This window comes from Neophocaena asiaeorientalis, unplaced genomic scaffold (genome assembly GCF_003031525.2).
Source record: "Neophocaena asiaeorientalis asiaeorientalis breed wild unplaced genomic scaffold, Neophocaena_asiaeorientalis_V1.1 scaffold286, whole genome shotgun sequence".
NCBI lineage: Eukaryota > Metazoa > Chordata > Mammalia > Artiodactyla > Phocoenidae > Neophocaena > Neophocaena asiaeorientalis.
The window spans coordinates 646,725-663,045 of NW_020174643.1; the positions used below are offsets into that span (position 1 = coordinate 646,725).

The 16,321-nt window shown below is 38.3% G+C and overlaps 1 protein-coding gene across 1 annotated transcript; it reads left to right on the forward strand.

The window, feature by feature from the left end:
- The first annotated feature begins 4,649 nt into the window (after nt 1–4,649).
- On the forward strand, nt 4,650–6,168 carry TUSC1 (tumor suppressor candidate 1). The gene is given in 2 exon segments (XM_024758455.1): nt 4,650–4,920; nt 4,923–6,168. Coding segments are annotated over 2 exon segments (627 nt in total). The 5' UTR covers nt 4,650–4,826; the 3' UTR covers nt 5,456–6,168.
- Nucleotides 6,169–16,321: the final 10,153 nt, after the last annotated feature.

Sequence of the window (16,321 nt, forward strand, 5' to 3'; positions counted from 1 at the left end):
ATGTATGTCTTACTCCAAAACCTGTACCTCTTATTTATTACATATTCAAAAATCTACATATAAAGGCCCACTATATATTAAGATAAGTCTTTAAGAAGGCTTGTCATTAACAAGGCAATGCCAGCCTCCTTCCTAGTTCAGTCTGAAAATTGTCAGCGTTCTAAAAACCTTTTTTGGTGAGTTTCAATTAGCTCAGCTTTTGGATATATAGGTTAACTTTATTGACTATTAAATGGTTAAAGTTTTACTTGGTAAAATCATCCTTTAAGATTATATAAGAGAATGAGGAATTAATGCTTTCAATATCCTAGTCATTCAAGAAATATTTGTATCACACTCTCACACACACACACAATATAAGCTGCTCCAGGAACTCATATCTTGTACAGATCTACTTGTACAAGAAATATTAACTTGTACACGAAATATTAATTCATATCTTGTACAGATCTACTTGTACAAGAAGGACCTCAGCATCAATTTACTGGAACAGGTATTGCAGTACGTTATCCATGTCTAAAAGAGGGAAAAACACCTTGAGTTCAGGGGATCTAAGACAAATGTATGAAATGGTAGGGTATAAACTTTCTTTACAATCCAGATAAGTGTGACAAAAAATGAAACGTACTGTATGAACAACAAGGCTTTAGTTCTCATAGTTCCATAGTTCAGAGGCTGGAAAGTCCAAGAACAAGGTGTCAGTTGACTCAACTCCCCGGTGAGGGCTCTCTTCCTGGCTTGCAGGTGGCCATCTTTCGGCTGTGTACTCACAAGGTGGAAAGAGAGACGGGAAGGAAGCTTTCTGATGTCCTTTCTGTTATGGGCACTAATTCCATCAGAAGAGAGTCTCACCCTCATGACCTCCTCTAAACCTGATTACTTCCCAAAAGCCCCATCTCCAAATACCATCACATTAGCAACTAGGGCTTTGACATATGAATTTTGGAGGGGTACAGTTCAGTCCACAGACCATGCATTACACCCAAATTCCAGGACAAAAGACTCTCAGTAGCAGCATGAATACAGCAGCAGAGGAATAATGGAAAGTAAGAATAGAAACACCCAGGGCATCCTGCCAGACTAAGGAGTTCAACATAATTATACAATCGACCTTGGTCAAAGTTGTTAACCAAGTTCATTTGATGATATATTATAGGATGTTTTAAGGAGAGAGGCCACACAGAGGCATTTGATATAGGATGACTTGTCCCAGTGTGAGTGTGCCATAAATTACCTTAACATATGATTCATTTGATATGAAATGTCCAAAATGGAGAAATGAGAGTCAAATAAGTATGAAAATAAAAGAATCTTAGAAATCAACTGGGGATACAGGAAACTATGTATGTAATAGGGCCTCTTTCTCAAGCCAGCACTTAGAAATATATACCAGAGAGTGTATATGGGGAAAAAAAATAAAAATAAAGAAAACTTGTTTGGAGGATGGGAGAAAGGGGTCAATGACCTCAGCTGTCATTCAAAGTTGGTTTTGAGAAGTACTAAAGTGGAAGTGTAAGGCGAAAAAAACAGTGCCACTCCAGTTTGCTGACACAGCTTTTCTTAACTCCAGTATTTACAGAAATGTTGGTGCAAGGCATTATATTAAGAAGCACAGGGCTTCGCTGGTGGCGCAGTGGTTGAGAGTCCACCTGCCAATGCAGGGGACACGGGTTCGTGCCCCGGTCCGGGAAGATCCCACATGCCGCGGAGTGGTTAGGCCTGTGTGCCATGGCCGCTGATCCTGCGCGTCCGGAGCCTGTGCTCCGCAAAGGGAGAGGCCACAACAGTGAGAGGCCCGCATACCGCAAAAAAAAAAAAAAAAAAAAAAAGAAGCACAATGACTGTCACTTCATCTATTCATCTTTTTTTCTCTTACGTAAAATGAAATACAAGTGTTGAACAGTTAGAGAATGGGCAGTGAGGGTGTGGAGAGAGAAAATAATTGATAATAATACTTACAAAAAGTCCCCTTTTTAGTCCCCAAAAAACTAAAAAGTTGCTGTTTCAGGGAAAGAGCGAAATCAAGTACTCTAAACTACTTACTTCTACTTTTTCTGCTCTTTTACTACAAATTTTATAACCTTAGAGAAGGAATAATCTTTGGCATTAGAGTTTTCTAAACACAAAGTGCACATAGTCCGTTGGAGTTTTTATTTTTATTTATAAAACTGTCACATTTATTATAGGAGAATTCTTATCTCTTTTTCTTGAGTAGGGGTAGCTTAAAGAACAATAATTACAGTGTCAGAAAAAAGCAATCTGTGTCCTTTGAGCCTTTTTTCTCTTCAGTAAGCAAGTAATTTTACTGCTTACAAGCTCCCATTTTTCAAAGAAAGCACAAGTGTTTATTTTATGTATATTTTCTAATTAAGAGCTTATGTTTTTCTATATTCTCTGAAGGATAATTGCTTTTAAATTTTATAATTTCCATAATTTTTTTCTCTAAGATTTCTTCATTTTACTTTCATATATGTTATATTATTTGTGCAATAATATTTTCATATGTAGTCTACTAACAAATAATAGTCGGTAGAACCATTTTTACTAACTTTTGTCCTACTATATTTAGAAATGCTGTAATGTTCATCTTCAGGTATACAATTCTTGACAATATTCTAAGTGAATTTAAATATATTTAAATACAAGGAATAATTTGGGCAGTGATCATTTTAGTAACTCTATTCCAAATCATCTTTCAACTTAGAGATCACATCCATTGCCTCTACCTCCTATTTGGGAAGATGGGTGGAATCTCCATTAACCCTAAGGTGAATGTTCATTGCTTTGCACAGATAACCTTCATGATTGTGATTAATAATCTTTGCTGGATCAATTTTCTCTCCCCACCCTGTTTTTTGTTTGTTTTGTCTTGCCCTTTTCTTTCTTCCCCTCCTTCCTTTCTTTTAGTAAAATAAAAATAGTTATATAGCCACATGCCTGCAGAGTGGCAGAATTAGTGGGTTCTGTCTTTTGGGAGTATATACATATAATCAGATTAGTTACTGTAAAATACATAAAACAAACTGACAATTTTACTGGATGTTCTTCTGCTTAATGAGTTTTACCTGCTTTTCATGATATTTTATATTACTTCATTAATTTATCAAGGCAAAAGAGAGCACTTTGGGGTTGGATCAGGGGTAGAGAGTAGGACATGGAGGCCTTCTCATATAACCAGTGTCAGTGTTCTTTAGGAAACTCAGTATAGTTCATTACAGTGGTTAGGTACAAAAATTTACTATTCTACAAAGGAAACAAAGCAGCTTTAATCTGATAAATTGTAAAAAGAGAATACTAGTAGATTTACTAACGTAAGGGTAAGAAGAGTGAAGCCAACAAAAAATAAAAGACACTAGTACTCAATTCATAACACCCAAGGGGTGACTGCATCTTTCTTATGCAGAGTCTCTCTAACTTGTGTGGCATATCTATCTTCTTATCTCAGGGCTCCCTAAAGCTCTTATCTAAAATCGGGAACTAATCACCTTTCCTTACACACCAGCATTTTTTCTTGCAGCCTCCATACACACTATGGGAAAAAACTTATTTTTTGTTCAATAGTACATAGAAAAGTTGGTGGATGTCTGTAACAAAGTTTTCACCATCTACTTTTATTGGAAATTAGGAATGATATGGTTTTCTTTCATAAAACTAAATTTATATTTCTTGAAATTCTGAAGTTATATATCCTTTTTGATTTCATGAAATGATAATGACGATTGTGTTTGTGTTTGTGGTGTTTTAGGATAAAAGTTGAATAATTCTGTCTTTTCCCCTAGTTACTTACCTTTGTTTGTACTGTTCAAGGAAAACCCCAATTGTGAACCAGGTTTCTCAAATGCTCTGCTAGTTCCTTTACTTGTTCCGGTGGTTTGAAGACTTCAGTTAACCTAAGAATTACCTGGGACCTTGTTGAAAATATAGGTTCTGGCTAACACCTCTCTCTCCCATGAGATTCTGGCATCAGTGTCTTATCCTTAATTTACTTTTCAATTATCCAATTATTGTGTAAGTTGAGTCCCTTAGAAACAGAGTGTGATTCATTCAATGAGCTGTATCCACCCAGAAATTTTGGAATTTACTGAGTAAAGTTTCTTGAACGTGTGAGACACATTTTGAGTTTCATAGGTTTTGTTAACAGACCTGAGCACATCAAGTACGTATAACCTTGTTTCTATAGACTTGCAAACAATTTGCCAAGTGGAACCCTGGCTGTCCACAAACTGGGAATTGCCTATATTCTTTTGAGAGCTACCCGTTCCCACTTGAGGGCCTCATGACTGGTGCTCAGCTCCACTCTGTTGAATGTTTCCTTAAGCTTAGAGGTGGGTTAAACCGCTGGGTTCTAAATAAACCCGTTATAGCTTTTCAACGTGCCCCATAAAGCTGTCCCAGAACTTCTCATTGTAATATTATTTGCTTTGAGATTGCCCTGTAAAAGGCAAGGTAACTGGTGGTTGCGCTGGAGACAGGGCGAGGCCGGCTGGTTCCTGCAGTGCCCTGGCCCGCGCCGAAGAGCCCTGGCAGAGCCCGGCCGAGGATACACGCTTTTCCCCGCGCTGCCGGAGGCCTGAGCCGCAGGGCGCTCCCCAGGGGCATTGTGTGTGAGCCCGCCTGGAGATCGCAGGCCCAGGGGGCAGCTCCACCCGAGGAGACAAGACACGCCTCAAACCGGGCAAACTCCCGGCCTCCTCTGGCCCCAAGCCAGCAGCCGCCACCTTCTCTCCTCCTGCGCCGTTGCCCCGACTGCCCTGCCGGGCCCGGAACTCGCTGGCGCCTGGGCGCGCGGCCCCTCGGCCCAAGGGGCTGGCGGCGTGGTTGGGACGATGTGGCGCATGCGTGGTGGCGCCACCAGGCGCGGGAGCTGCGGCGGAGGGGACAGCCGCGGGCAGGGCCGCCCGGGCCGCGTTCGTGGGGGTGGCGGCAAGGGGGTGGCGGCAGCGGGGGCTGGCGAGGCCGCGCGGGCGGCGCCCGACAGCAGCTGGAGGAGCGGTTCGCCGACTTGGCGGCGAGCCACCTAGAGGCCATCCGCGCGCGGGACGAGCGGGACCGACAGAACGCGCGGCTGCGTGAGGAGAACGCCCGACTGCGGCTCGAGAACCGGCGGCTGAAGCGCGAGAACCGCAGTCTCTTCCGTCAGGCCTTGCGGCTCCCCGGCGAGGGTGGTGACGGGGCGTACGCGGAGGCGGCGAGGGCGACCCCGGGCCCCGAAGAGGCCAGCACGAACAGGAGAGCTAGGGGCGGCGGCCCCGAGGACGAGCAGGGCAGCCCCAGGGCCCTGAGAGCCCGGCTTGAGAAGCTGGAGGCCATGTACCGCCGGGCCCTGCTGCAGTTGCACCTCGAACAGCGGGGGCCGCGCCCGCGTGGGGACAAGGAGGAGCCCTGTCCACGTAGACCCGACTCAGGCCAGCGAACCCCGGAACCCGAGCCCGAACCCTCGGAACCCTGGCTGTAGCCCGAGGCCGCAGCCGGGGGGAGGCGGGGCTTCGCGCGGGCCCCTCCTCCTCCGTACACGGTTGCCCCCAGCTAGCGCGCTCCTGAGCCGCGCGCTCCTGAGCCGCGCACCTGCCGATGCAGCCTGGCCGGCCACTTCCGGGGGCGAGTAGCGTTCGGCCGGCAGAGGCTGAGAAGGGCGCGGGGCCGTCTGAGTCCACGTGTACAGATCAACCTTCTCTGGCCCCTGCTCGTTTCCGTGGAGGGAGGCCAGGCAGCGGAGGGGCGGCTTTTAAAACAGCAAGAAATGGGTGCCAGTCAACACGTCCTAATGCCTGAAGTTTTCTGAGTGTTGTGAGGACCTGTGCTATTTTTTCCCTCTGTTTTGGTTCTTTGAGGGATGAATAATACATTTTGAATCGGTTGAGTTTGTTCATTCTTAAGTCTCCCAGAGCCTCTAGCCGCTCTCTCTTATGTGGCCAACATTCTAAGTATTTGGTTTGTTTTTATAAGTCGGTGTTACTTGGATAGCCTATGAAGTACCACCCTTTTATGAAAAAGGTGATATATATAATTTAGAAACTCATGTCTGCCCTGGCTCTAGTCCTTATACATCTAATATATACTGATTTGTTTACCCCATTCTGCCCCCCCACCCCCAGCCCTGGGAATTTTTAAACTATCTGCCTATAGTAATTCTTTGATCGGCAAATAAATTTGGTGCACTAAAAATAACCTAAAGCTATCCCACGACTATTATTTAAAGTGTGTGAAATGTTTACACGTTTCTTTAAGAAATATACATGTATGTATATATTATACCTATTTTTAATATCTGAACTTGATTAGCCTTTGTAAACTCATTTACTTTTCGCTTTATGAAACAGTGATCTTTTAAAACAATCTAAAGATTAGACAGTCTAAACATTTCATAATTTTTATACATTTTAGACTTGACAGCATAGCACACAGCTACTTTGCCTAATATTGCTAATGTTTAAGAATTTTTAAGAAATTATGAATTATATGTATATCAGAAGTCCCAAAACAAAGTGATTTAAGTCTCAGTTGTAGTTTCAATGCAGAAAAAAAAATGTGATTATCTTAACAAACGTTCTAAAATCAGTTGATTGTACTTTGTTAATGAATAACACCTTTGCCTAGTATTGAAGAGGATACCATTGTACCTGGTAAAAATCATAGGTGTAAAAGGGTGTTTAAGTGGTGGAGAACACTTCAGTTTAAGGAGGCAGAAAACAATGAGAAGAGTTTCTGTTACAGCTAGAAAAAAATCATGAGTTAGAATGTTTGTTTTGTTTGTGGAATATTCCAAAAGTTTCATAGCATATATTATAAAACAAGTTGCCAAAGAAAATAGTTTTGAGATTTTTTTCTAATCCTGGGTATTGAGGACACTGCATTTTGCTTAAAAGTAATTGATAGTTTTGAACATTAACATCTTCCCCTATAACCAAGAAATATGAGAAGAAACTTGGTGAGAATAAGTAGGTATATGAAAAGTATTTCTATCCCCTTTACGTCGTTTTCTAATAGCGAAAGAAAACATTTTTAGGAGGCAGTAGGAATGGAAGAATGGAAAAAAGCCTATTGGCCCTACTTCTACTTTGAGTGTAAATTAGTTAATCTCTCTAAGCCTTAGTTTTCTCACCATTAAAATGAACATACCATCTACCTTAAAATGTTATAAAAATTTTATTGAAATGCTATCTGCAGAATACCTGCTTCAAAATAAGAGATCTATCAGTAAGAATTATAATCCAAATTGTGAAATTTCAAGTGCATATTTTACTGTCACTTTACTTTCCTTCTGTGTTTTATTCCTCTATGACTTTATGGGTATTAGCAGATATGTATATTTCGACTGTGTTGACATTTTTCTCTCCTTTTAAATAAACAGGGGAGATAAAGCCTTTATGATAAGGGAATAATACAAAAAGTTTAAAATATTTCCTGATTGTGGCAACTGGCGATTCAAGAACTAAGCAAAATATTTAGTTTAACTAGTTTTAAACACCCTTTGTTTTAAAATCATGTGTAAGTATGGTGAAAAAAATTTTTGTAATAAGGCATACACACAAATGAGGAATTTTTTTGAGCACAATTCCTGAAAAGTTTTAAAAATTTTGAAACCCAAATGCCCCTATAAATGGGTTAAGGCTCAACTTTGTTGAATTTCCCCAATGATACCTGATGAGAAGTATCATGTAGTAATATAAAAGATGTTTTGTTACATCAAAATATGTACCTGTTTAAGAAATGGGTAAAGTCGATTTTAGAAAAGTTTTGTCTAGGCCCTAGTTTGATCTAAAATAACCTAAAACTACAGATTATCATATTTTATTACAATGACATTTCCATAACTTCAGATTTCTTGTGCAATGAAAAGAGGGCTTATAATAGAAATGTGCAACAAAAATGTGTGTCATATTAGCAAGCAGATTCAGTGAGGAGGGTTGGCATTTTTTTAATCAGCAATTTGTATTGCTGCTACTCAAAAACGTATACCATCTTTATGTTTTCATCTGTAAAAATTAGGATGTAAATCAAAGCAGTATAAAATGGGGTCTTTTGTAGATCATAGAACAAGCTGTCCTTGCTATACTTCTTGAACATAGTGAATATTTGAAGAATACTTGAAAATATTCTTTGTATTGTTTAGTCTTAGACATAGATTTGCCAATTTATGAGTATCGCCATGATGAAACTAATCCCAAATTATTTAATAAATTAAATCATCAGTATATACTAAATAATTGTTAGCAACATGATTTTGATCCCAGTGCCAAAATACCATTTTCTATTTTGATTAAAGGAACAGATTTTCACTGAGAATTTGTCATAAAATCTTCATGAGTGAATGAAAAAACTTATTAATATTTCTGTTCAGTGATTAATTGATCAATTATAAGTTCTAATTTTTCTACTATAAACTTGCTTTCCTGATATATATTTTACCTATCTGATATAGACACTATATAAATCTATTTGTGCAATGGAAATATGAACCAAGGAAAACCAATAATACCCACGTCTGACTTTATGAGGTTATCATGCTCAAATTTCAGATTTTAAAGCTTAAACTAATATTAGCATCTCTTAATGATTTGAATTAAACTATGTTGTGTTTAATCCATAGGGGGTTTTGCTTATTAAAAAATTCATATTCAGAATCGACTTGTCAGTATAGTCTTTGCATTATTCATGTTAATTCATTAGACTTTAGAGAAAATTTGAGAAAGACTTTAGAGAAAATTTGAGAAAGGGGGCTTTGCTGGTGGTGCAGTGGTTGAGAGTCCACCTGCCGATGCAGGGGACACGGGTTCGTGCCCCGGTCTGGGAAGATCCCACATGCCGCGTAGCCGCTGGGCCCATGAGCCATGGCCGCTGAGCCTGTGTGTCCAGAGCCTGTGCCCCGCAGCAGAAGAGGCCACAGCAGTGAGAGGCCCGCGTACTGCAAAAAAAAAAAAAAAAAAACAAAAAACAACTCTATTGTATTTTAAACTTAATGGGTCTGACTTAAGTTATGGTGAAGACTCTGTTGCTAATAACCAAGAAACCCAACAATTCAGTGACTATTAAAAACAGGATTTTTAAATCTGGTACGTAAACTTCCTGATTCAGGTGCTTCAGGATGTCAGGAAGCTATGCTCCACATGGTCATTCAGGGTCTCAGATTCTTTTCATCATGTTTCTCTACCTTGCCCAAGGTCATTGTTTCATCTGTGTGGTAGAAATAGGTTACTTTCAGGTCCAGGTTTCAGCATATGGGAAAGGAAAAGAAAGGCTTGGCCAAGTGTGAAAGTGATATAAATTCCCCTGGTCACATTCTGCTGGTAAAACCTTATCACATGACCCATTGACCCTGGCAGCTATCCTATGATCATAAGAATAGCAGTTCAGAGAGATGAAAGAAAACTTATATCTTAATAATATCATTGCAGCTCTGTTTATCACACCCAGGGTCTGTCCTACATCTGGACTTCCAGTTATCTGAGAAAATATATTTCCTTATTGTTTAACCCAGTTTGAGTTAGGAAATTCTCTTAGTAGGAGTAAAAATGGAATACTATACAACAGTAAGAATGAACGCTATGATGACACATGAAAATATGGATGTCTCCCAAACAAAATGTTGAGGAAAAGAGACCAGACACAAAGAACATAAAATGGACAAAACGTTAATATCTATATCTATTGAGAACTCTTATAAATCAAACAAGAGAAGGGCAATCGTCCCAATGCAGAACAAGGCAAAAGAACTTACAGATCCTTTATATTAGAGAAAAGCTGGATAGCCAATAAACTATGGAAAGATTTTCAAATTAATAGTAATATAAAAGTACACTTAGATGTCCTATCTCTTATAGTCCATAACTCAAATAATCAGCGTTTGCCTAATGGCTATAGGAAAAAAATTATAAATCATTCTGAATATCTTTTCCAATGCTCCTTATATCTAAATGGTTATCAAATCTTAAAATTTTTTGTCTCAAAAATGCCCTTCACAGTTTTTCCTTTTTCTTCATTCATAATTTTGGGCATAGGTTATCTAAGGACCTTTGGTTCATTTTGCATGAGGTAAACCCTAAGGAGTGCAAATATATTTTAATTCAGAGGATAAATTGGTGTATGTACTATTGACCAATAATTTTCAAAGTAGGGTATGCAAGTATGCTGAGAGCAGGTTAAAAAGCTCAGGTCTTCTATTTACATTTATTTTTACCTCATGCTTTTAAAATTTATTCTTTCTGTGTGTGTTCTAAAGTGTTCTTAGTATAGTAAATGATATACACATTTTGTTATGTGCTCAAAAATATTTATAGATCCTGATAGAGTCTAAAGAATACTACACTGGGAGTCAAAAGCTCATTTGCAGGGTTTTCATTTATTAGTTTTGGACCTCAAGAATATTATAATCGTTTTAACATGGAATTTTTCTTAAATAGGAAAATTGAGTAATAGAATGTATCTAAATATGCATCATAGCTAGGTTTGTTATGAGACTGAAATTAGATATTATAACTAAACTTATATTTTATGCTTTAAAATACAATACTACCAAAGTAAGAAAATTACTATTTTTGAAAGATAATTTTTCATGTTCCTTGGCTTTTGGGACAAAAAGAATTAGCTATTAAAATTATTCTAGATTTTTGACATTTTTTTTATCTTCACAACTACTTTTTAAGGTTTAGGATTAATTCATCAGAATTTTTCAGTGCGTATCTTTTTGCTTGGCATTTTATACATTTCAAGCAAGAAATTAGGGCAGGTGTGTATCTATCAAGTAGAAGGAGGCTACCGAATTAACCTACAAATCTCAAAAGTTATATTAATGAATCTGTGCTTCACAGCCTTTCCTGAGAAGAATAAAACAGTCTTACTGAGGCACGTTAGCACTACTAGTAATTCTAAGACCTGAAAATACCTGACTGTGAAGTTGATTATGTACTCAAACAGAAAGCTATAATCAAAAGGTTTCTGAATCCCCTCCTTCAACAGTGTTTTTTTCCCCCATATTATTGATGCAGATGTTGAGTTTCTTAACAAAAATGCGAAATAATTGGGGCTGAAGACTTCCTTTAGCCAAAAAGAAATTTCCACGTTTTTATTAAGCAATATATTTCATAATGAAATAAATTCCATGAATTATTCTTCTGATACCAAGATTCAGCAGCATAAAATAAAAACAAAATGTCCAAAAATAACTCCCAGATATCAAACATTTGCCTTCCAGATCCACTCTCTATTCTTCTCCACCTTACTCTCTTTTTTACCACATTACTGGCCTCCCTTGGTCCTTGGGTTTCAAGGCAAGATTGGTTTCTGGCTGGATTTGGCCATGGAAATACTAGCAAGAGGGCAGAAGCAGGAAGTAGGGTTGGGTATGGGGTTGCTACAGTTTAGCTGCATCCTGCCTATCAAGGGTCACAGCTCCTATAAGTCTGCCTTCTCTCAGAGCTCTCTTTCTCCAGGTTCTGGTAGGGGCTCTAGCCTCTCACCACTTCTGCCCAAGGGGTGGTGAAGTTTTCCGTACTAGGTGTTACTACCTTCAGGGTACTGCTCCGTATCCTTTGGTTTCCTTAAACCATACCCAGTTTTTGCAAACAGCCCTTTATTGAACCATTTAAAAATTACTCACCTTCAGTGTGCCATTTTTTTCCTGGTACCCAGGTTGATTCAATAAATGAACAGCGACTACTGACATTGATATCGATTTGCATACTTTTACTTTTACTGTATTTAATTTAATGCATCTTGAAGATTCCATGGAGCAAAATGATATCTCAAAATCTGATCTTCATTTAATCTAGTTTGATGCTTTCTTGATTTAACTAACTCAAAACGGACACAGGAAAATTAGGTTTTACAATTAGATACTAGGTATATATTACTGGTTACAGGGTTTTTAAAAAAAATTGTATCCTCAGTGATTCAGTATCATTCAACAGATATTTAGTTTTTAATAACTCATGTATAAAATCTTTGACCATTAGTAATATAATCTATGAAATCATTTCTTCCTTTGAAGTGTTTAACATCCAATGCAAAGATGCAGACATATAATGTAAAATAGGAAATCAGGGAGAAAATATTAATGACCCAAAGTAGGAAGAACAGGACTCACATGAAGTGTTATTAGAGCTAATTCTTAAAAGACACATAGGGTATCAAGTAGATGGGTCTCATGGGATGATTATTTAAGACTAAGTGAACATGAGCAAAGGGATGTGAATAGAAATGTATAGGGAATGCTCTAGGAATAAAAAAGACTGTAATATGACTGCAGTGAAGGGTATAGAGGATTGAGTAAAGCAGACTGTGGTCAAATAGTGAAAGACCTTAAACTCCAAATGGGAATTTAATCGTTCAATGGAGAAAAATCAAAGTTCTTTGAGCAGGTGATTGATTTAGAATTGTAGAGTAGCTCATATCATGATCAGGTGTAGTTTTAAGAAAGATTACACAGGCAGCAGATAATTAGAGGAAAGGGGAAACTGGAGGTAGAAATGCCAGTAAAGAAATTAGAGCAATGGTACAATTAAGAGGTAACAGTGTTTGAACATGATCAAAATTGTTGGCGAAGAGTATGTTTCTTAATTTGTTTCCTCTGAAAGCAGTGCTTGTTACAAGGCACTGTATAAAGATGATACAATTATGGGGGAAACATCTACAGCTATAAGAGATAAAGAATAAACTTAGAGAAAAGCATATATTCAAAGAACTAACAAAGGCCAACAAAGGAGATTCAAAAGAGTAGGCTAGAAATGTAAGGGGAAATCTAAGAGATTGTAATTCCTTAGGGGAAACACAGGGAAGATAGATTTGATGAAAGAATGAACTGTTTAATACTACAAACAAGTTAAGCATTATGTGATAGAGTCCAAATAAAAAATGGTCTAATTGTCCACTCATCCCTATATCCATAGCCATTATAGAGTAATTTTACAACTCTACCTGTGAACAGATGGAGCTCCGTGTTGCTCCTTGCTTTGGCCAATGGAATGCAACTGAACTGACAATGTCTTTGTGTATAGGACTCAAGAGACCATGAACACTTCTATACTTTCTTAGAATCTTGTTGTCACCACATGAACAACGTTAAGCTAGCACGCTGGGTGGAATGAGTGTAAGCTGATCACTTGTGTTATCCCAGCCAACAGCCAGCCAACTATCTTCAACCAGCCAGTTCCCAGTCAGTCAGCTAAACACACAGATATGCACAAGCCCTGTATAGGTCAACTCAGCCAGGCCCAGGTCAGCAAAACCACTGACAAGTAAACTTGTGATCAACAATTAATGGTTATATTAAGTCATTAGATTTGGGGAGCAAACTGTTAGATTATAAATTGGTGAGCAGTTACAAGGAATTTGGCAATGAATATTTTTAAATAAGGATCTTAAAGAGAAGAACAGAGTTGGAAAAGTTGCTGAGGGTATTATTATTTGTATTCTGTGTATGGAATGAATCTGAGTATGTTTCAGGAGAGATGCGAATAATGGAAAGTGAGATGAAGAGCCCAATGGAAGAAGATATAAAGAGTTAACATGTTATCATGAATGGATTAACTCAAATGCACAGATGATTAGAATAGTCTGGTAAAGGAATAGATTAAATTCTTATTGAAGAGGAGGTAAGGAGAAAAGAGCAGGTGATAATATAGAGAAAGAATGAGGTTGGAGACAGGTAGATTGAGTGAGGTCATGTCTTTGCAATGAAACAGTAAAATCATTTGTTGAATTAAGTTAGCTGATTTTCTGTTTTAAAGTGGAGAAAAGTTTCAAACACTGATGAAAGATGTTTAAAGTGTGGTCAATTGGGAGATAAATAAAAGGATGGCTGAATGGTCCTGAGAGCCCAGGTGATTCTGGATAGCAAGAAGCACACTACAAGTGTAGAAATCATATTGGCCATTGGGAGAAAAAACACGCAAGAGAAAACTCTGAAAGATAACCTCAAGATACACAAGAGAACTTTTTATTTCTAAGGTTGGGTTTCACTAAGCAGTCTTACTGGTAACTGAATTCTGATGATTTCTTTCTGTATGTTGTATGTCTTGAATTAATCCTATTAGGATAAGTATAATTAATTAGATCATGCATGTGCAAATTTGAAAATTTCATAATTTTGGAGTCTTGGCAGTGTGTGTAGGGTGGAAGAGAGGGACGAAGTGGAGACTTGACAATCCAGACTAGTGTTGGGAAAGAAATATAAAATATTAATAAGAAATGTAAGGAAAACAGTGCCCTCTCTTTATCAGGCTTAACATCAGGATTGTGAAGTTGATGAGAAACAGTTCTTGGGTCCTTTGTGCAGAGATGGCAAACTGTCTCTGTACCTGCAGCATGTTGATCAGAGGAGGATGTTGATAAAGGCAAAGAAAAGACTGGATTTTTGTGGCAGTCTCTTGGGATTTCCTTTCTTTAATCTGCAGTCAGAAGAATCACTTGGATTCAATATCTTTACTTATAGCATAATAATATCAATGCAGAATTGTTGAGAAAATCAAAAGAGATGAGTGTACGTGAAAGTGCATTGAAAATCTAAAACCTGATGCAAATGAAAAGGATTTGCTAAAGCTAACGGCAACAATATTTAAGATAACTTTTATTAAAATTTGGTTTTAAATGATACAAGGAATAAGCCTTATCATTATTGCTTAAAAATAACTGGTTCTGTCTCAAAATGATCAAAGCAATTAATCTAAAACATTTGTCATAAGGGGTTAAAATAATACCCTGAGTGTTACACGTTATAAAATTGTGGATATACTGTTTCAGTGTATGTACACAACATTCACCAAAGAAACCTAAATTCAATTCCTTCTAACCCCACCAGCCCTGCATATCTTACTGCTTCTATCATGCAATGTTTATGTGAACTTTTTTTTTCTTTCTTTCTTTTTTTGCGGTACGCGGGCCTCTCACTGTTGTGGCGTCTCCCATTGCGGAGCACAGGCTCCGGACGCGCAGGCTCAGCGGCCATGACTCACGGGCCTAGCTGCTCCGCGGCATGTGGGATCTTCCCGGACCGGGGCACGAACCCGTGCCCCCTCCATCGGCAGGCGGACCCTCAACCACTACGCCACCAGGGAAGCCCTATGTGAACTATTTTTATTATCATTTTTTGTACCATTTGAAAGTCCTTCATGATGAGGATTATTTGCTCTGTTCGTCTACATAGATGTTGATAGAGCATAAAGCCGGTGACACATAATTTTTGAACATTGATATGTTCTCCCTGCTATCTTAAACAGGGAAAGAAACAGCATAATTCACCTACTAGTTTGTATTTTGCATTCTGAAGATCAGGTCTCAAACATATATACAAGGTGAGAAATTTTAAAATAATCCATTCTTTTATTAATGAAGCTAACAGTCATTCACTTTTGAAATGTATGTTGAGTACCTGCTCTGTGACAGGCACTGTCCTCAGTCCCTACCTTGGAAAGCTTGCAAAGAATTGAAGGGAGGTAAATAATAAATATCTTTTTTTCAATCCAAAATAATGTATCAGTTTTTGTTTAACAAAATTTATTTTTCAGTTTTTGGTTTATATTAATTGGGAGGACAAGATGAAAAAAGTTTACTCCGAGCGAGGTAATAGCATAGTGGTATGAGCAGGTGGTTTTGAGTCACTATCACTGAGCCTTTCTAGTTTTCATGCATAAAGCTCTCTTCCCATTTTAATTCCCCTGATCTGTATAAATTCTCACCAACTCATGTAATTTTAGATACAATTTAAAAATGAATATTCCACACAATGTGTAGGGATAGTGTCTTCAGTAAACGGTGCTGGGAAAGCTGGATAGCCATGTGCGAAAGAATGAAAGTGAACTCTTAAACCATATACAAAAATTAACTCAAAAAGGTTTAAAGACTTAAACATAAGACCTGAAACCTTAAACCTCCTAGGTGAAAATATAGAAAAGAAAGCTTCTTAGCATGGCCTTGGCAATGATTTCTTGGATATGACACTAAAAGCACAGGTAACAAAAGCAAAAATAGACAAGTAAGATTACATCAGATTAAAAAGCTTCTGCATGGCAAAGGAAACCATCAACAAAATGAAGAAGCAGCCTGTGGAATGGGTGAAAATATTTGCAAACCATATATCTGATAAAGGGCTAATATCCAATATATATAGGGAAATCCTACAACTCAACAGCAAGCAAGAAGGAAGGGAAGGGAGACAGGAAGGGAGGGAGGGAGGGAGGGGAGGGGGGAGGAAGGAAGGAAGGAAGGAAGGAAATGATTTGATTAAAAATTGGGCAAAGAACTTGAATAGACATGTCTCTAAGGAAGACCTACAAGTGACCAATAGGTATATGAAAAGATGCTCAACATCTCTATTCATCAGAGAAAT